Below are 22,096 nucleotides of genomic sequence, written 5' to 3' on the forward strand. Positions count from 1 at the left end.
ACCTCTATTCATAGTAAATAAAACATTTTAGTAAACAAATATCTTACCCTCAAATACACTTTTATTCTAAATATTGATATTCATTAATTACATAGAAATTCATGTAGAAGCTATTCATTCCTCATATCTTATAGTGCTTTATTTTTAAATATATAAATGTTGTTCAGTCTATCACTGCTAAATGAGCAATTTAGCACACAAACATGTACTTATTTTATTTAAAAAAATATGGAGTTGAGAATAATTTATATACATACATGTATACTGACATTTATAAAATTGTAAATCATATTGGAAAAATACTATACCTATTATTCTCAGTATGCAAAGTAGGAGAAAAACACCTAAAACCTTTAATCAGTCTTAAAATTCTGATAATTTTACAAATTAGTTCTAATCCATAGCAGTGAGACCATTTCTTTTTCTTTTTTTTGAGACAGAATCTTGCTCTGTCACCCAGGATGCAGTGCAGTGGCACGATCTTGGCTCACTGCAACTGCCGTCTCCTGGGTTCAAGCGATTCTTGTGCCTCAGTCCCCTGAGTAGGTGGGATTACAGGTGAGTACCACCACACCTGGCTAATTTTTGCATTTTTGTAAAGATGGGGTTTCACCATGTTGGCCAGGCTGGTCTCGAACTCCTGAGCTCAGGCAATCCACCAGCCGTGGACTCCCAAAGTGTTGGGATTACAGGTGTGAGCTACCGTGACTGGCTGAGACCATTTCTTACATGAGGCTTACAAGGTAGACTTTATATGCTGCTGGGACAAAAGCTAAGTGGTAAATATGACATCTGATGATCTAACTGACATTCTCAGCAGATACTTTGCATCACTTGTAAAACAAAAGAAAGTCAAACACAGTGTTTTTTTAAACATAATTTTCAGTTAACTTTAAATACAACATATACATGTTAGATTATTACCGATCTACCACATTATTTTTTAACTTGTTGAATACCTATAATCTCTGTTCTTTCTCAAAGCTGGCATTTATTAAACATGTGGGGTTTTCACATGTTCCTGACATTATTTATAATTTCAGGTGTTTCATCGAAGTCAAAGTAATAAAATGCTTACTCTCTACTGATTTTTACACTGGAAAAATGTTGTTTGTGGCAATGTAGTAGCTACATATCATTCCTTTAGTCCTTTATATGCAGACCAAAGAAATGAAAACTGGCTGGGCATGGTGGCTCATGCCTGTAATCCCAATATGTTGGGAGGCTGAGGTGGGCAGATCACTCGAGCCCAGCAGTTCGAGACTAGCTTGGCCAACATGGCAAAACCCTGTCTCTACTAAAAATACAAAAATTAGCTGTGTGTGCAGTGGTACACGCCTATAATCCCAGCTACTTGGGAGGCCGAGGCAGGAGGATAGCCTGAGCCTGGGAGGCAGAGGTTGCAGTGAGCCAAGATCGTGGCACTGCACTCCAGCCAGGGCAACACAGCAAGATCCTATCATAGAAAAAAAAAAGGAAATGGAAAACTGTTAAGAATATGCTTTTCATAAAAGTCCAGTTACTTATTTACAAAATACTAAAGACTAATGATAAGGTGATATGAACTGAGGAGTACCATTACCCAAGCCTTCTGTAGCTGAAGTCCAGTTGTAAAAAAAACACCAAAGCCCATCCACCTTTGTTCTAAACAGGTCTACATTGTACTTCTAATCTTGTACAGTCTTCATGAAATTAACGTCTTCATGTTATCTTAAGCACTTTGGTTTAGAAACTTCTTAAAATATCATTCAAAAGGAGCTTAGAGCATGTACAGAGTTCATATAAAGCTCTATTTTACATAATTGTATGTACTGCTATCTCAGGAACATGATACGTTATTTAGAAAAGGTCGTAGGGCAAAAAAATAAAACAAAACACCAGGTCCAGGTACAAATAATCCCTGTCAGTTACGCTGGCTCATGCCTGTAATCCCAGCACTTTTGGAGGCTGAGGTGGGAGGATTGCTTGAGCCTAGAAGTTCAAGACCAGCCTGGGCAACATGGTGAAACCCTATCTGTACAAAACACACAAAAATTTAGCCGGTCCCAGTGGTGCACACCAGTAGTCCCAGCTACTTGGGAGGCTGAGGTAACAGAATCACCTGAGCCTGGGAAGTTGAGGCTGCAGTGAGTCATAATCACACCATTACACTCCAGCCTGGGCATCAGAGTAAGACCCTGTCTCAAAAAAAGAAAAATTAAAAGAAACACCCAAAAACAATCCCCAAGAGGACTAAGAGGAAAATAAAACTTTGGTGCCAGACAAGACAGCATCAAGATAAAGCCAAAGAGTTGCTAAAAACAAAAAATAATAATTCAGGCAATTGGTTGTCTGGGTTCTGCAATTTGACAAATTCCACTCGACACTAATATACAGAACTCTTTTGGTCATTGCCACATAGCAGAAATGCTTCTATATGTGAAGTTGTTCTGGACTGCCTGTTATAGCTATTAAATGGAAACCCCAGAATTCATCCTGAATGTCTCTGAATGTGAAAAGTCACGTGTTAATATAATTCAGTATAAAATTTCCATGTTCTCCCACAAGGCGAATTTCAGCAGTGTCCTCCCAGTATGAAACCACGTCTTATCACTCCACCAGATTCAGAATTGGTATTAATTCTGACAGAAGCCGAAACTAAAGCCTATGTTTTCTTTAGTCAACATAAGGCCTTTTTTCAGAGATGATGTGAATTAATAGTTTAAACAACCAAAATAAAAGAACAGACAAGTATTTTTTTCATACATCCATTTCACTGATAAGAACAGATACTACACTTGATCTTAGCCAAAAGGCCGAGAAGCGATACATACATCCATTTCAATTGCTAGAGCTGCAGTGATCAGCAGAAGCATCTGCCCGGCTGTCAGTATCAAGGTGGATCCAGGCTGTTGGAACTGGTGGATCCAGGAGTTGGAATGGAGGAAGACTGACTAAAAATGAGACTCAGAATTTGGAAGGCCTGTACCACGAAGGCCAATTCTGCTATAAGCCCTATTGCCCAGGTATGTTACATAAAACATCCAGAGATTACAGTGAAAGTCAGGGTGTGGCTGGACACAGTGGTTCTCAACTGTAATCCCAGCACTTTGGGAGGCTGAGGCTGGTGGATCACTTGAGGTCAGGAGTTTGAGACCAGCCTGGCCAACATGGTGAAACCCTATCTGTACAAAACACACAAAAATTTAGCCGGTCCCAGTGGTGCACACCAGTAGTCCCAGCTACTTGGGAGGCTGAGGTAACAGAATCACCTGAGCCTGGGAAGTTGAGGCTGCAGTGAGTCATAATCACACCATTACACTCCAGCCTGGGCATCAGAGTAAGACCCTGTCTCAAAAAAAGAAAAATTAAAAGAAACACCCAAAAACAATCCCCAAGAGGACTAAGAGGAAAATAAAACTTTGGTGCCAGACAAGACAGCATCAAGATAAAGCCAAAGAGTTGCTAAAAACAAAAAATAATAATTCAGGCAATTGGTTGTCTGGGTTCTGCAATTTGACAAATTCCACTCGACACTAATATACAGAACTCTTTTGGTCATTGCCACATAGCAGAAATGCTTCTATATGTGAAGTTGTTCTGGACTGCCTGTTATAGCTATTAAATGGAAACCCCAGAATTCATCCTGAATGTCTCTGAATGTGAAAAGTCACGTGTTAATATAATTCAGTATAAAATTTCCATGTTCTCCCACAAGGCGAATTTCAGCAGTGTCCTCCCAGTATGAAACCACGTCTTATCACTCCACCAGATTCAGAATTGGTATTAATTCTGACAGAAGCCGAAACTAAAGCCTATGTTTTCTTTAGTCAACATAAGGCCTTTTTTCAGAGATGATGTGAATTAATAGTTTAAACAACCAAAATAAAAGAACAGACAAGTATTTTTTTCATACATCCATTTCACTGATAAGAACAGATACTACACTTGATCTTAGCCAAAAGGCCGAGAAGCGATACATACATCCATTTCAATTGCTAGAGCTGCAGTGATCAGCAGAAGCATCTGCCCGGCTGTCAGTATCAAGGTGGATCCAGGCTGTTGGAACTGGTGGATCCAGGAGTTGGAATGGAGGAAGACTGACTAAAAATGAGACTCAGAATTTGGAAGGCCTGTACCACGAAGGCCAATTCTGCTATAAGCCCTATTGCCCAGGTATGTTACATAAAACATCCAGAGATTACAGTGAAAGTCAGGGTGTGGCTGGACACAGTGGTTCTCAACTGTAATCCCAGCACTTTGGGAGGCTGAGGCTGGTGGATCACTTGAGGTCAGGAGTTTGAGACCAGCCTGGCCAACATGGTGAAACCCCATGTCTACTAAAAATACAAAAATTAGCTGGGCATAGTGGCACAGACCTGTAATCCCCGCTACTCAGGAGGCTGAGGCAAGAGAATTGCTTGAACCTGGGAGGCGGAGGTTGCAGTGAGCCAAGATCATGACACTGCACTCCAGCCTGGGTGATAGAGTGAGACTCCATCTCAAAAAAAAAAAAAAAAAAAAAAAAGGTGAGAAGCAGCACATAGTGAAAATGAATATAATAATTCTACAGCTGGTCAGGCTCAGTGGCTCATGCCTGTAATCCCAGCACTTTGGGAGGTTGAGACAGGAGGATTGCTTGAGCCCAGGAGTTTGAAACCAGCCTGGGCAACAGAGTGAGACCCTGTCTCTAAAAAATAAAATAAAATAATTTTACAGCTTTTGGTTCTCCTGTATTATATAGCATAACTGGGAATAAAAAACTATGAAATTATTTTCCCAAGACCAGTTTTACTCATCTTTATCACACTTGTTTGCTGTGGTTATCCAGGAGCCACCTACATCAAGGTGGATCCAGGCTGTGGTCTTGCATTGGGTAACAAAGCCCTTCCCAGAGGGAGGAGTCACACCACTGGGTCAAGAGTCACGAATGGGTATTTTTACATGTTTATTAAAACAAGTTTCCTGAGACGTTTGACTAGGCTATGTTGTTGTTAACCTAGTTTGCTTAAAATGTACAAAAATGCAATCAAACTTACTTATCTGCTAAATATTCTCAAGTCAGATTTTGTTCTGATTGGCTCTTAGGGCAAATTAGTGAGGGATTTTTTGTTTTTTTGTTCTGTTTTGTTTTCCTAACAATAGTCCGAAACATAAAATTAAGTTTGGGTTTAAAAACAATTCTTGAAACTGTCATAAACATATGATATCTATTGATTAAACGGTAATAAAAAGACACAAGGTACAAGAATTGAGGCTTGACTGTTGTGGCCGTATACTAACTTCATATACCTTGATAGAACAAAGCATCTTCTTAAAAAGTGATTTGTCCACTGCGCAAGTATAGCTTTACCAAATAAAAACTCAATGACATGCCGCTGAAATGTGCTTCTTCCAGAATTGGAATTATGTAAATACTGAATGACAATATTTTTATCATATTATAAAATATGACTTCATCAACATGAGATTCCAGGACCCCAGATACTTCTCTGAACTTCTAAAAGTTCATTATTTGATAGGGTTGGATCAAATGTAAAGGCCCAAGTGTTCCAAGATCTTAGATACCAAAAGAGAGAAAGAGGCAAATGGAGGCTCTTCTGAGTGTCAAAATGTTGATGAGAAACAAACTGGAAGTAGCACACATAGGCAGAAAAATAGACAAGTTATGATTCAGAAAACAATTGTCTGCAATTTTGGCATAAATATCTGAGAGTCACTGTGGGCCATGAGTTGAAAAGGAACATGCAAGAGAGCAAGGAAAACACAAAGCCTCATTCAGATGTGCTGGTGAGAATATGACAGACAAATCTGTTGAAGTTATGTACCCTGAAGTCTGTCTTTTGTCAAAGCTCTATGCAGTCCCAGGATAGCGTGATAACAGTGGTTAAACACAACCAGCTAGTTACAGCTTTCATTGTATGGAAAGACCTTTCTGGTCTGGATCTCTGCCTTTGAAATTATCCACGTAGTTCAGAAGGCAAATACTTGTTAAAGGGATCCCAAAAGGTAGGAGACAAGTACTTTTTGTTATGCATTAGGGCAGACTTTCAAGCACAAGACACAAAACTGAGCAGCAAATGTTTGGGTAGTCCCATCTCCCCTTGGTTTATATGTGGGTAGTAAAATGAATAATATTTTCCTTCTTTGTCTTTCTCGAAATAAAATATCAGGTATCCAAGGAGAGCTGAGGACTCTCAATTTGCTAGATTGATTTAAAGGGGTCAGATTTAGAAAATTAAGGAATAAATGGAGATCGATTTTATTGGAGTGCGTGTGGTCAATGGGCCCTTTTCCATTTTGTGCCATTGCTTTTAGCACAAGGATGTCAAAAATACCACATAGAATGTCATCTCTGATGGACTGACAGAGACCTCCAGGGGTGCTGTGTTAGGACATGAGGCTTATCCCAGCTTGGCAGGAGAGAATGCTAAGCATGACGAGTGATACCTGCCACAGGCACAGATATTTCCTGCTCCTCTTCTGTTTGTTTCAAACCACCTTCAGGATCTCTGAAACACAGAAGGCTGACAGATGACTCCTACCTGCACATACTTCCTACCCACATGTCACATCCAAGGGAGGTATGGTGAAACAAGTGTGAGCTTTGCAGAAATGCTGACAAGCAAGGGAATTTCAGCTGAGGAGTACATAAGTTCTTTCACGGAAGATTCCTAGTTTCTCTGAGAAGTTCTTAAGGGTGACCAGACCTGGCCATGTCAGGGTCTACAAGTTACCAAACGCCATCTCATCAGGACTGTGGACCCTCTCACTGTGTCTTCTTGGCAGGCAGAGCGTACTGACCCCCTGGGATGGTGTATTCATTAAAACACTTGCTGCGTTTGGTGTCTTTTCCATGACATAACACTCCTTGAGAAAAGTTCTGCTGAATGTAGTTACCTGTCCGAGGACTTGAATAATCAGAGGAAATTATCCAAAGCTGGTTAGTGGCCCAAAAGGAAACCATTGATAAAACGGCTTCCTGATTTAGGCCCTAAGGAATGAAGCAGAAAGGTGACGAACATTTAGCATGAGCAGAGTGAGTACAGTGAGTTAGAAGTTGGCTGAGAGGAGGCAAGGCGCATTGATCAGAAGTGAGCACATCACCCGCCTCCTTCTCCACCCTCAGAGGCAGCGATGGATGGCAGCCAGGCCTTTTCCTAGTACTTCTCAATTGCACATTCTTCCAAGTGCAAGTGATGCCATCATTAGGAAGAGTGGGCGTTGGAAGAAACAGCAAAAGGTTCTTGTGTCTATGTTGATTTGAAATTAATTAAATTTGTATCCTCTTCATCCTCAGTTGGCAGGCTCAGCAGACTCCCTCAGGGGTTGCTTCTCTTGGAAAACATCAGCGCCATTCAGGTTTAGGATTCATTATCACTGTAAAAAAAACACACACAGACACACACATACACACAAAAAACCGGTAATATATTTCTTTTTCTTTTTTTTTTTTTTGAGATAGAGTCTCACTCTGTTGCCCAGGCTGGAGAGCAGTGGCACGATCCAGGCTCACTGCAAGCTCCGTCTCCTGGGTTCACGTCATTCTCCTGCCTCAGCCTCCCGAGTAGCTGGGACTACAGGGGCCTGCCACTACGCCCAGCTAATTTTTTGCAAATTTTTTTTTTTTTTTTTTTTTTTTTTTTAGTAGAGATGGGGTTTCACCGTGTTAGCCAGGAGGGTCTCAATCTCCTGACCTCGTTATCTGCCCACCTTGGCCTCCCAAAGTGCTGGGATTACAGGTGTGAGCCACCGCGCCCAGTTAACAGTAATATATTTCTAAGAAGCTAAAGAGAGCTGGTCACTCCATTGTGGAGGTGACTGAAGATATCACAAACCGTCAGGAAGCCAGTGGTGTCCAGCTTACAATTTCTGAAACGAAGGTCAGTCTGACTTTTACATTTGATTCCTGAGGAAGAAATTCATGAGAGCCAAAAAATAATCCCTAGCTCTTGCCCCTCATAGCCCTCCCCAGTGCTGATGCAGAGAGAACCAGATGGAGTTGGGGGTTCCCCGTTTAATCAAGCTAATCCCATTCTCTACGAATACATGCCAAATTGCCTTTTTCTAAAACTAATTTTCCACATGCCGTGTTCTCTCAAGAGTTTGTGGTCCTGGCATGTCTTCAATAGCTCGTTTTGTTCATACCTACAAAGGAGCTGGAGGGGCCTTCTCAGTGTCATTTAGAATTCAAATATTGGGCATCCTGGGGTGTGAGCAGACATAAATGATCAACATGGTATTTGAACATGACCACACTGTTGGCTGCTTTGGTCTTTTGCTTCTAACTTGGCTATCTTTGCCAAGTGTCTGGCTCCACAGCTTTTTCCTGGTGGGCTCACAGCTCCACCAACTCTCCTGGAAAACAGGTGGCACTTCCCTTCCTCGCGTTTCTCTTTTTAGTTCTGTACTCCCTTCACTCACATCCTAGCAGGTCTCTATTTGAAGTGACCTCTGCTTCCAAGGGAGCACTTGAATGATAATGATCAACAGATCTGGTATCTCCCTCGCTCATAAGTATGGATAGTCTGCAATAGGTGATATCCTTCTGACTCCTATTTCAGTGCTCTCCTACTCAGGGAAACTCCATGTGTTTCTAAAAGGACTTCGGAGCCACTGAGACACACCTAGATAGATAGATAGACAGACAGAAAGACAGAGAGATAAATAGGTAGATAAGTAGGTAGATAATGGATGGATCTATCCATGAAAGGGCAGGAAACATTGTGTATATGTTTGTGTGTGGTGTTGGTTCATGTTGTGAAGACAGAGGCAGAAGCTATCACAAGGAGGGAAGAACAATGGGAAAGGAAAGGGAGGACAGAATTTTATCTGAGGCAGAGAAGTGAACAAAAGGACAAACCAGGGTGGGTGTGGTGGCTCACACCTGTCATCCCAGCTCTTTGGGAGGCTGAGGCAGGAGGATTGCTTGAGTCCAGGAGTTTGAGACCAGTCGGGGCAATACAGTGAGACACCATCTCTACAAAAATTAAACATTAGCCAAGTGTGGTGGTGCACACCTGTAGTCCCAGTTACTCAGGAGGCTGACGTGGGAGGATTGCTGGAGTCCTAGCATTTGAGGCTGTAGTGAGCTGTGATTGTGCCACTGTACTCCAGCCTGGGTAAGAGAGACACACTGTCTCAAAAAAAAAAAAAGACAAACCATATCAAAATATATTTCAAATGAAAGCCTGGTTGAAAGTTTAAAAATGTTTCATCTGAAGAGTAGATGTGAGAACTCCTCTCACTTATGTCACCCTGAATAATTTTTAAACTGCCCAAGGAGGTTTAATTTCTTGGAAATTGGGTGGTAGTAAGAGAATAGTTCAAAGATCCAGGAGTCTATCTCTATAGAACATAAGTCTCTGAATTGCATGTTTTCCTTTTGTGACCTTATCTTGAAATTTCAGCCACTTGAAGCAGAGCATAATATACAACTGAACAACAAAGGCAAGGCCCTCTTTTGTCCACAACATTAATATTTGCCCAGCTGTTATAATAGAAGTGATTTTTAAAGTTAATTATTATAAAATTAGTCCCTATTCATTGGTTAAAAAAATAGAAAATACAAATAAGCAAAACAAAAATACCAATAATCTCACTACGTTAACATTTTGGTATTTATTTCCCCAAAGATTTTCCTGTGATAATGATATATATCCTTTTTGTACAAAATGGGATCATATTTTATATATTGTTCTGTAATCTGCTTTTCTCACTCTCATTCACACATAAACATCTGTCTCTGCTAATAAATATACAACATCTTTTTAGTGACTACATAGCTTTCTATTGTCTCACTAAATCAAAAATATTTTTTTTAGCCAATTCCTTATTGTTAAACATTTAGGCTACTTCAAATTTTTAATTTGTATTTATTATAAACATTGCTACATCTTTGGAAACTTCCAATAGTTACCTTTGCATATATCCCTAGAAAGGGAATTATTAGGGAATTGTTATACACAATTTTAAAGCTTTAATGGCTCATTGTCAAATTATCCCCCTTTCCTAGAAATTTTTAAAATTTACATTCTTCCAACACTATTCTTTAGGGAAATATCCTTTTCCCCATGTCCTCTCCAACATTGAATATTATTATTTTCATTTTTTTTGTGAGTCCAGTAGGTGAAAATGGTATTGTATTTACTGTTACTTTTTTATTACTACAAACTATAAACCTTTTACAAAGCTTAGTTGGTAATTTTAATTTCTTCCTTTGCTGAATTGCTTATTAATAGTCTCTGTTCATAAAGTAGAACAATTATTATTACATTTTTAGATAGGATCTTGCCATGTCACCCAGGCTGGAGGGCAGTGGCAAGATCTTAGCTCACTGCAGCCTCGACCTCCTGGGCTCAAGCAATCCTACCACCTCATCCCCCCTTCCCCCACTCCCCCATAGCTGGGACTACAGTTGTGTGCCACCACACCTAGCTAACTTTTGTGAAGACAGAGTCATGCCATGTTGTCTAGGCTGGTCTTGAACTCCTGGGCTCAAGCAATCCACCCACCTCAGCCTCTCAAAGTGCTGGGATTACAGGTGTGAGACACTATGGCCAGCCAGCCTACTGTGTTTTTTGAAGTACAAGAACACTGAGTTTTTAATGTAGTTATATCTGTCCTTTTATTTTTTATTTTTTGAGACAGAGTCTCGCTCTGTCGCCCAGGCTGGAGTGCAGTGGTGCTATCTCAGCTCACTGCAAGCTCCGCCTCCCGGATTCACGCCATTCTCCTGCCTCAGCCTCCCGAGTAGCTGGGACTACAGGTGTCCGCCACCACATTTGGCAAATTTTTTGTATTTTTAGTAGAGGCAGGGTTTCACCGTGTTAGCAAGGATGGTCTCAATCTCCTGACCTCGTGATCCGCCTGCCTCAGCCTCCCAAAGTGTTGGGATTACAGGCGTGAGCCACCACCCCCGGCCACATCTATCCTTTTCATGATTTCTGACTTGTATATCATGCTTTCAAACTAGTTCTGTCCTTAAAGCTAAATAATATTTTCCTGTATTTTTTCTGGCTTTTTTTCTTTCTTTTTAACACTCAAACTCATCTGGAGTCTATTTTAGTATAAAGCGTGAGGTTGAGCTCTAAATTTCCCCCCCAAATGTTAGTCAGTTGTCCCAAGACTATTTATTAAATAATCCACTTGCTATGAAATGTTAATTCTAATTTGGTTCCAAGTGTACACTGTTTTAATTGTTGATCAAGCATAACACACTCCCTGTGAACTCCCTACCTTTATTCCATCTTACAATTTCACTTTTTCCTTCTGTTAAAATTGTCCTGGCTCTTTGCACACAGTTATTCTTCCAGATGAAATATGCATAAGGATTTTTAAGATGACTGGGTTGAATTTAAGATGATCATTTTTACATTGTTGAGTCTTTCATCAGGAACACAGTGTACCTCTCCATTCATTCAAGTCTTTTATGTGCCACAATAAAAGTCTGAACATTTTATATTATCACCTGCATTTTTTCAGTTAAGTTGATCCCTGGGTAGTTTACGTTTGTGCTGTTTTTATGATATTACCAATGTTGGTGTGTGCTGAGTGGCTTTTTTAGCATAGTAGGTAAGAGCCCTGGGTCAGTTGGCCTGAATCTGAATCAGGGTTCACTTTCTTGCCATGTGACATTGGACAAATTAACCTTTCTTAGCTGGAGTGTTCTTATCTCATCTCATCTGCAAAACATATATACCTATACCATGAGCTTTATTGTTTTGTAAATAATAAATGAGAAAATGCAGGTGAAATACCATACTCCAGGCCTGACACACAGACACATGAATGAAGGTTAGTAATCCTTATTTTGCAGGTTTTACAGTAGCCAGTGTTTGTTGGTAAAACACTAGCATGAATATTGTTTCAAATATCCAAAGGCTTTCAGCAACCATCTTCCAAAACAAACTAAATTTCTAAGGGGAAGCATTTTGAAGGCTCAGTGTGGGACACTGTCCATCAACAAGAACTTGTTTAACTTAAAGCACCAAAGAGGAAAAGAAGCTCAAGCTATGGTGCCCACAGCCACAGCTCCGTGGACCGTGAGCAATTGACAAGCACTGCCACATAGGGTAATAGTTGCCTCACCTGTGGGACATCAGGCCACTCCTAGAGTGTAGCAACTCCTACTGGTGCTGGGATGGACATCAGGCATGTTGGTAAATCAGCAAGCTGGGACCTGGCCCACCACTTGAGCCTGGAGGCATTCTCTCCCAAATGCTCATTCCTTTATTTAGTTAGATATGTTTCCTGCTGTCTTTTTGGCTATTTATTCTCTCTGTGAAATCATCAAATAAACCTAGACATTTTTAATTCTGAAAATTCTTAGGAGCTCTCTGTTAAAAAAATCTTAGCAAACTGTCACAGAATTGCAACAAATCAAATAAGTGATCCCTTTTCAAACCTTTAGTTTGAAAGCAGTTTTAGTAACTTATCTATGATGGTAACATTAGTGAGCAATTTTTCTAGGAATGTTAGACAGATATTTTAAGAATGTGGGCCAAGTGTGGTGGCTCATGTCTGTAATCCTAGCAACTTGGGAGGCCGGGGCACTTAAGCCTCAAGGACCACTTGAGCCCATGAGTTCGAGACCAGCCTGGGGAACATAGTGAGACATTGTCTCTACAAAAAATTCAAAAATTAGCTGGGCATGGTGGCTCGTGTCAGTAGTCCCAGCTATTAAAAGTAATGGCAAAAACCGCAATTACTTTTGCACCAACCTTATACCTTATGTTTGGGTGGCTGAGGTGGGAGGATTGCCTGAGATTGGGAAGGTTGAGGAGATGTAGTGAGCTGAGATCACACCACTGCACTCCAGTCTGGGCAACACAGTGAGACCCTATCTCAAAAAAAAAAAAAGAATGTGGAGCACCCTTCCCAAAAGTCTGCATAGTAACAGGCTGACAAAACCAAATGTAATTGATTAAAAAGCATCATTGTATTGTTTTCTTTAAGAAGGCATGTAATGGGCATGCTACCAGTTGAATAAGGACTGATGCAACTGTAATACCTTGTTTCATAATTGCCCCTTTGTTGCAGTCAGGATTAGATAAGTCATCTTTGTTCTCCTGACCAGTCTATCTTGTAACAATCCCTCTTTATGACCACAGCTCGTGTACTCTGTCTCCAAAGATGGCAATAAACCTATGTTCAACCTTTCTTGTGTTATGATGCTCTCTAACTCATTTTAGGGAGAGTGCAGAGTTCAGTTTAGCACAAAATCACATAATAATTAGATCAGGCTCCCTTTCTCTTCAATAGAATGTCCTTTCTCCTTCCTGCAAGAGGCCTGGTCTCAGGTGGAATGATTGAGGTAATGCATCTGGCTAACATCAGAGGCAAGCCTAGTCATGCACATAGATCATGCCCATGTTGTAGATATAATCTGGGCCACTATTCAAGCAATGCTGTGGTTTTTAAAAGTAAGTACATCTTCCCTCATCCAACACATACATGCACACACACACGTGCACGCGTGTATCTGTGTTTTAATAATACTATTTGAGGTTATCATCCTGCAGGGTTATAAACTGTTACTTTGTATCCCTCATAATATCAAGCTCAGATCTGAGAGAAACCAACACTTAATACTTGAATTACAGATGATCCCTGACTTACAATGTTTAACTTACACTTTTTTTGACTTTACAATGGAGCAAAAGTGATATGTAGTCACTACACGCCTTGACTTACAATGGGGCTATCTCTAGATAAACTCATTATAATTTGAAAATATCATGCATTTTTGACTTACAATTTTTTTACTTACAGTGTGTCTCTCAAGACCTAATCCCACTGTAAGTCAAGAAGGATTTATACACTTTTAAATGACTTTGAGGGACTAAAGAAGAAAAGAGGAAAGAAGCCTCTACACAAAGAAAAAAAAAATAGAAGTGGTCACAAAGATTGACTTGAGCAGACAGGCCAAAAAAAGCTCACACAAAACTGCTGTTTTCTTGCAATTAATGGTTAAGTGTTGTCAATGACTGTGCTGGGTGATAGACACATTATTCACCAAATACTTTCCTATATTAGCTTCATGGTGGCTGGCTTTCTTGCTGCTGAGTGTTCTTCTTTTTCTAATCTATAATTTGTCTTTTAATTTATGAAATATTTCTTATTTTAACAAAATAGTAAAAGAGAATGAAAATACAATTTTAAAAGAAACTCTTCTCTAGATTGAGCTCTATCAGATACTAACCTGCCATGTGAACTTGAACAAGCCACTTAACCTCTCTGAGTTCTAAGTTTACTCAAATTATGTTATTTTTAACTGGTTGTTTTGACATGATGTCAACAGTGTCAGGCACATATTAAGTGTTCAATAAATGTCTTTTGAAAAACTACATCAAAAATTGTACTTTCTCAAAAAATGACAAAGAGAAGGGATGAAACAGGAAGAAATCCACAAAATTCTCTATTAAACTAACCTAAACTTTTCCTGAAAAATAGTGAAGCGACCCATTTTTATAACGACATTGAGCTCAGAAACATAAACTATAGAATAAACAGTAGAATTATTACAAGAACAGATATACTGTCACTCTCTTAGTTAATTTCTTAGGCATCTAGCATATAGAAAATGTGATGTAAATGTCTTACTATTGTTGTAATTATTACTGAATTTTCAAAATTATAAATCCACTTGAGCAGAACCAAATCTAAATCTTTTTTTTTTTTTTTTTTTTTTTGAGATGGAGTCTCGCTCTGTCCCCCAGGCTGGAGTGCAGTGGCCGGATCTCAGCTCACTGCAAGCTCCGCCTCCCAGGTTTACACCATTCTCCTGCCTCAGCCTCCCAAGTAGCTGGGACTACAGGCGCCCACCACCTCGCCCGGCTAGTTTTTTGTATTTTTTAGTAGAGACGGAGTTTCACCAGGTTAGGCAGGATGGTCTCGATCTCCCGACCTCGTGATCCGCCCGTCTCAGCCTCCCAAAGTGCTGAGATTACAGGCTTGAGCCACTGAGCCCGGCCTACCAAATCTAATTCTTTCCCTAATCTTTCCCTATGTTGTTGCTCAATGTAAAATCATCCCTGTGGTCAAGAGATATAAGAGGAAAGAAGACAGGCATTTGGCTGATACTTGCGATTCCTTGTCTGTGGTTATTCATCTGAGGTTGCAGAGACAGAAAGACCAAGCTTTCAGGAAACCTTGTAACTACAAATGCCTCCAGAAGAAGGAAGAGGCTGGCTAGATTGGAAGAGTCATGAAAAAAGGGACTTTTTCTTGTTTGCACCACTATCTAGTGGCATTTGGGAGGGTGTTGTGAGGGTGGGGTTAGGCAATAAGGGAGTGTGTTTTCTACATGAAAGTTAAAACAATAATAAAACCAACCAAGAGGATCTGTTTTCTGTCATTACCATGTGTTGGCAATGCTTAACCAGATCAGGGATGAAATTCTCTTCAACTTGAGGGCAGACCCCTCCTAGTGCCCTCCTCCCACTTACACTATGCCCCTGTGCAGTGCCAGGCACATAGCAGGTATGAATCACAGAAAAGATGCTAAGATGGAAAATAAGAATATGAAACACTCCCCTCCCCCATGATTCCTTTGTTGCTTTTCCTATTGATTTTTTTAAAACATGAAAACCATAGTGTCAACTTCCCATAGTATTTTGTACATCTCTGGTCCTTATTAAAATCCTGTACTGTCTTTTGGATTCCACAGCTCAGGAAGAATATCCATTAAATGAGGACAGAGGAAAGTAATGAACAAGGACTGGCCAATCAGACGTGGATAAAATTCTGAAAGCCCTGAGATTATGGACCCTAACAAGACAAGGTTGAAGAGTTGAAGTCTTTGCACACAATGTGGTATATTCACTGCAGGGTGGTTACCAGATTAACTCCCTTTTCCCAGAAGCATGGCGGATTTAGGTTCTATGGACTTAATAGATAACAGAGGTTCTTTGTCAGGGGTGTCTTTCTAGCATCAAGGAAAGTGGAAGCCTGTAAATGAATTCCAGAAGTCTTTGTTTATCAGGAGAAAGAAGCGTGTTTTCCACTAAATTCAATTTTTAATGACTGTTGCATACTTTCTGAAGCATTAAATTCACCTGTATACTACTTCGATGACAGAGGAAGAATCATGCACAAGGTAAAAGCCAATGGAAAACTTTGGGTGATAATGGTGTGTCAATGTAGGTTGATTGATTGCAACAAACGTGGCACTCCGATGGGGGACATTGATAATGGGAGAGGCTGTGCATGTGTGAGGGCAGAGGGTATATGGGAACTCTGTACTTTCTGCTCAGTTTTGCTGTGAACCTAAAACTGCCCTAAAAATAATCTTTTAAAATACCAGTGTGGGAGGGGAAGAACTATTGCCACTGCATAAAAATAATTAGTTTCACTTGCATAATGCTTTAAAACTTAGCTACTGCTGGGCGCAGTGTCTCACACCTGTAATCCCAGCACTTTGGGAGGCCGAGGTGGATGGATCACCTGAGGTCAGAAGTTTGAGACCAGCCTGACCAATGTGGTAAAACCCCGTCTCTATTAAAAATACAAAATTAGGCCGGGCGCGGTGGCTCAAGCCTGTAATCCCAGCACTTTGGGAGGCCGAGACGGGCGGATCACGAGGTCAGGAGATCGAGACCATCCTGGCTAACACGGTGAAACCCCGTCTCTACTAAAAATACAAAAACTAGCCGGGCGAGGTGGCGGGTGCCTGTAGTCCCAGCTACTTGGGAGGCTGAGGCAGGAGAATGGCGTAAACCTGGGAGACGGAGCTTGCAGTGAGCTGAGATCCGGCCACTGCACTCCAGTCCAGGCGACAGAGCGAGACTCCGCCTCAAAAAAAAAAAAAAAAAAATTAGCCGGGCATGGTGGTAGGCACCTGTAATCCCAGCTACTTAGGAGGCTGAGGCAGGAGAACTGCTTGAACCCAGGAGGCAGAGGCTGGCAATGAGCCGAGATTGCACCATTGCACTCTAGCATGGGCAACAAGAGCAAAACTCCGTCTCAAATAAATAAATAAATAAATAAACAAAATAAAAATAAAACCTAGTTAGGTGGTTTCATTCTCTTATATCATCCTGTGAAACTAGAAGGACAGATGTTCTTATTTCCATTTTTCAAGATGAAGAAATTAAAACTCAGAGAGCTAAAGTGACTTGTTTTTGTCTAAAGAACAAACAAGTATTCAAATGAGGTCTGAAAATGAGTCTTCTGATTCTGAGTCTTATGACCCACTAATGCACTTTCCACCTGTATCTATAACAATTCACAAGCTTTTAGAGACAAAAGAAATCTTATTTTTGTCGCAGGGTAGATACTCAAAGTAAACATTTTATGGATTATCAATGTAGTTAAAACATTAGCATAAGAAAAAGAAATGTAACTGAAATTATGACAGAAAAGAAAGATTGTCCAAATTATAAGGTGCTAATATGCTTTTAAAAACTTCAGAATGGGCCAGGCATGGTGGCTCACTCCTGTCATCCTAACACTTTGGGAGGCCAAGGCAGCAGAAGGATTGATTGAGCCCAAAAGTGTGAAACCAGCCTGGGCAACATAAGGAGACCCTGTCACCACAATAAAGTAAAATAAAATTAACCAGTCATGGTGGACAAACCTGTGGTCCCAACTACTAGGGAGGCTAAGTTGGGGGAATCACTTAGGCCCAGGAGGTTGAGGCTGCAGTGAGCCATGATCACACCACTGCACTTCAGCCTAGACAACAGAACAAGACTCTGTCTCAACACAAAACGACAAAACACCAAAAAACTCCAGAGTGATAAGTGGACTATTCCTAAATCACCAACATTAATGGGCCTATGCCAGTAATGAAGGAGAACAGAAAGTCTCATAGTAGATCAAACAAATTCCTGATTTCCCAGGATTGGGAGGTCCAGAAAGAAACCACAGGGAACACAGGGACAAAAATAATGCTTTGCCCACCAATATTGATATGTCTGGGTCTTAGGATACAGGCTTAGGATAAAGGAAGTGAGGGTTTTTTTGTTTTGTTTGTTTTTTAATCCAGTGAGCTGGGTCTTAGTATAAAGGCAGTGAGTTTCTGTATATCAGTTTTAATTTCCTAATAATTATAGTAGCAATAACCAGTGCTTATTGAGAACTTACTTTGTGCTGGATTTTGTTCTAAAACCAATGTACTTTTCTTAGATTTTTTAGTGAATAAAAAATTAACTTTGCAATATCATAATAACCTTTGAAGTAATCAGAAAGTGCCTGGCTTTACAAAGATCTGGGACTTGCCATTCTTGGTTCTCAAATGCTAGTGCTGGCATCACTGAAAGGGCATAAAGTGAAGGCCTGACAGCCATCCTGTGAATGTCAGACAGCTCTGGACCCACAGAGGAATGTAGACATTCCCTTTTAAAACAATAATTTAACTATGTTAAGGCTCTAGCTCATTTTCTCATTATTTCAAAAATGTGATTTTTTTTTGAAACAGAATTTCGCTCTTGTTGCCCAGGCTGGAGTGCAATGATGTGATCAGCGCTCACCGCAACCTCCGCCTCCTGGGTTGAAGGGATTCTCCTGCCTCGGCCTCCCGAGTAGCTGGGATTACAGGCACCTGCCACTTTGCCTGGCTAATTTTTGTATTTTTGGTAGAGACAGAGTTTCACCATGTTGGCCAGGCTGGTCTCAAACTCCTGACCTCAGGTGATCTGCCTGCCTCAGCCTCCCAAAGTGCTGGAATTACAGGCATAAGCCACCGTGCCTGGCCAAAAATCTGATTTTTAAGGCACTTTCACTGCCATACAATTCTGTAATGTTAAGCTTCTTCCATGTTGCCAACAATTTCAAAGAGCAAAAGGCAGGTATGTAAAAATCACTGAGGGTGGTTTGTAGCATCATTGAGGGTGCTCATCAGGGATAGAGTAATAAGATATTTAAGATATTTATGGAGGTTTAGTAGTGATCTGAGCCCTATACCAGACATATATAGTTACAGATTTCCAGGTAAGGTCAAAACATGGGGAAAATATCCCTTTGTAATATTCCCCCTGGCATTTTGTTTTCTTCCACCTGCTTGTTTCTCTCTCTCTCTCTCTTCTCTCTCTCTCTCTCTCTCTCTCTCAGAGACAGAGTGTTGCTCTTGCTTGTTGCCCAGGCTGGAATGCAGTGGTACAATCATAGCTCACTACAATCCTGAAATCCTGGGCTCAAGCAATCCTCTCATCTCAGCCTCTCAAGTAACTAGGACTACAGGCAAGCGTCAGCAAGCGTGACCTGGAATCTCTTTTAAATAGGATAGAATCCTTTCTGAACTGGCAAAGAATCTTAACATGAAAATGCCTAGGGGGGTGATATTGACCTAAATCTACAATAGGTATAGACTTTGGCATCAGAGCTGAGGTTTGTCTGAATAAGACTGTGTGGTGTGATGTGAGGAGAGATTTGGGATGGTGAATTCTTAAGTAAGGTTTAGGGGGAGATGCAGAAAAAGGGTCCAAAGATAAACATCTGACTGCCGCAACCACTGCCTAATAATCAGTATTCCCTTGCGATGCTCAGGCTTCAGGGATTGCCCAGTGACAAGTGACGGCAGTCTGGAAGCATTTAAGATGACTGGCACCAGACTTCTGGCGAACACAGAGGGAGAGCATTTATCCTGCCTGAAGGTTTATTCCATTTATTCCAACAGAAGTGTGATATCTCAGGCATAGGCTCAAGTTCTCTCCTCTCTGGGTATCCATGAGTGATTGCTGCCAACCACTCAGTACCTCCAAGGTCACAGCAGAGCTCTGCAGAGCAAGTCCCCAACCTGCTGAACCATCAGTCCTTTTTCCTTAGAACACTTCCCATGTCCTGACAAAACAATTTTCTAATCAAAACACCCTCAACGTGGTCATTTCTATCCTCACAAAAGATAATATAATTTAAATGAAATTGTGGAATGCTAAATGATACCCAAACCCCAAAGCACTAAAATTTTCTATCAAGCAGAGCCACCTAGCGGTAAAATGGAACATTTTTTAAAAATTTCCATTTATTTTCTCACTCCAGTTTACAGTTACCCACTTTAAGACTGTCGCCTCCATCTGTTTTCCTTACCAAACATCTATTTATCCAAGGTAAACAAACCTACAGTTTGTCATAATTGGAAAGTTTTATGACTAAAACAGAAGCTGAGGCAACAGTGTCTCCTCAGAAGGGCAAGAAAATGTCAATACTAATTTATTTCTAAAGATAAAGAGCCCTAGGATATTTACTTTATAGCCTTCTATTTTCTGTAACATACTTCCTCTTCTCCACACTATGCACATATCCACCCATGTAAATGGTCTCATACAATTTATAGGCACAGAGAAGCATAGTTCCCAATCCCCTCCCTGCTATAAACATATAATCTGTGGCAGAAATGAGAAGTACCTTGGGTTGTGATTTGATTCCTTCTCTTCCTTCAAGGTAGGTAAACATTCATAGTCAGCTAGGACAGAATAAAAGCAAACTCATTGTTAGTTACTGAAATTGTATCTTCTATCCACAAACCTGATACAGTTGAATACCATAGTTCTCTGATCTGCGTGGTTACTTGTGCTAAAATGGCCTCGCCAAGGAGTGACAGTGGTGAAAAGATTAATGATGTCAAGGTTCTTGAAATGGAAAAAGCGCTAATAACACAGATACAAAACTTCAACGTGCCTCTGACCCTGGAAAGGACACAATTCATCACTGCTTGGTTTTCTGTCCCTGTAGCACCCCAGTGCTCCAAAAGCTAGAATCTGCACGTCTCAGGATAGACACTGGAATAAGATGGCTTCGCCTGAGGTTCCAGTGTGTCTGCAGAATGATTTCATCAGATTGCATGGTAGAAAAGAATTGGGTAAAGTGGGAAAACAGCCAATCTTCCTATGGTCATGAGTTCCTTTCTATACACCACTCGTTACTTTTAAGGGCAAAAAAATTCTTTGATTCTATCACCTATATGTCAAAATAACTCAGCTTTAGTTGTCGAATAGAAATGCCTTTTCCATTTTTCTGGTTTTAGTGAGCATGACAGAATCATGATTTTATATTTCACAAAATCTCTGGCACAAAACGTAATACAACAACATAGTAAGAAGAGATTGCCTTTCTGCAGTGAATTTTTTTCTTCTACTTTTTTTTCTGCATTTAAAAAATTCTACTATGTATGCATATTACTTTTAGCAACTGAAAACAACAAAATGAGATTCCTGAAGTACTATCTCAATGACCCGCCCCATCCTCAAATAGAATGGCTTTACAGAGTCCTTCTTTCCTGTTAGAAATTGTACAGGTTAGCTGAGTGGCTCTTTTTTGAAATCACATCTTGATAAGACTGTGGTAGTAATAATTCTTTGTTTGTTTGTTTGTTTGAGATAGAGTCTTGCTCTGTTGCCCAGGCTGGAGTGCAGTGGTGCGATCTCGGCTCACTGCAACCTCTGCCTCCTGGGTTCAAGCTATTCTCCTGCCTCAGCCTCCCTAGTAGCTGGGAGTACAGACATGCGCCACCACACCCAGCTAATTTTGTATTTTCAGTAGAGAGGGAGTTTCACCATGTTTGCCAGGCTGGTTTCGAACTCCTGATCTCAGGGGATCCACCCGCCTCAGCCTTCAAAAGTGCTGGGGTTATAGATGTGAGCTGCCGTGCCTGGCCTGGTAGTAATAATCCTTATAACCAGTCTCTGAATTTTCGAACTCTAGTTGAATTTGACAGACTCCAGGGTATTTTTTTTTAAGATAAATGGTAAAAAATACAAATGATATGATAATGCTGGGTTTTTATTAATTTAATCTAAGTAGTAAAAATAATTAATTTTTAAAGGGAATTTAAAAAAGAAACAGCAGCTGTCGTCATTTTAAAGTCCCATTATTGATTTACTAAAAAGTAAGGAACATAGACTTCCATTACTGCCAGATATCAATTGGAAGTTGTTATATGCGGTATGTGTATCTCCATCTACATGAGCAATGTCCAATAGAGCATCCTGAAGTGATAGAAATATTCTACATTACACTGTCCACTTAAGTAGCCATTGGCTACTAAACACACAATATTTTTAATTTTAGTTTTAATTAATTTAAATTTAAATAGCCACATTTGGTGATTGTCTATTACGTTGAACAGCACAGATCTATGGCTACTACATTTGATAAAGTTTTATATCCATAGTCAGTT

General features: G+C 40.4%; 1 protein-coding gene and 2 non-coding genes across 5 annotated transcripts in view; all 3 read right to left on the bottom strand.

Annotated features, from left to right (window-relative positions):
* Positions 1 to 2,622: 2,622 nt before the first annotated feature.
* LOC117086565 lies at positions 2,623 to 2,807 on the bottom strand. The gene has a single exon (XR_004438456.1). It is a non-coding gene; the product is annotated as a U2 spliceosomal RNA (small nuclear RNA).
* A 965-nt stretch (positions 2,808 to 3,772) lies between these two features.
* Positions 3,773 to 3,957, bottom strand: LOC117086566. The gene has a single exon (XR_004438457.1). It is a non-coding gene; the product is annotated as a U2 spliceosomal RNA (small nuclear RNA).
* Positions 3,958 to 5,084: 1,127 nt separating this feature from the next.
* Positions 5,085 to 22,096, bottom strand: part of TMEM154 (transmembrane protein 154) — a 54,210-nt gene continuing 37,198 nt past the window's right edge. For all 3 annotated transcript variants that reach the window (XM_033215501.1, XM_033215499.1, XM_033215500.1), the window contains 2 exons: positions 20,326 to 20,383; positions 5,085 to 7,359 (listed from right to left, as the gene is read on the bottom strand). In XM_033215501.1, the coding sequence (XP_033071392.1) occupies positions 7,344 to 7,359; positions 20,326 to 20,383 (74 nt within the window). In that variant the 3' untranslated portion in view covers positions 5,085 to 7,343. The remainder of the gene's footprint in view (positions 7,360 to 20,325; positions 20,384 to 22,096) is intronic.

This window comes from Trachypithecus francoisi, unplaced genomic scaffold (genome assembly GCF_009764315.1).
Source record: "Trachypithecus francoisi isolate TF-2019V2 unplaced genomic scaffold, Tfra_2.0 Lachesis_group1, whole genome shotgun sequence".
NCBI classification, from domain to species: domain Eukaryota; kingdom Metazoa; phylum Chordata; class Mammalia; order Primates; family Cercopithecidae; genus Trachypithecus; species Trachypithecus francoisi.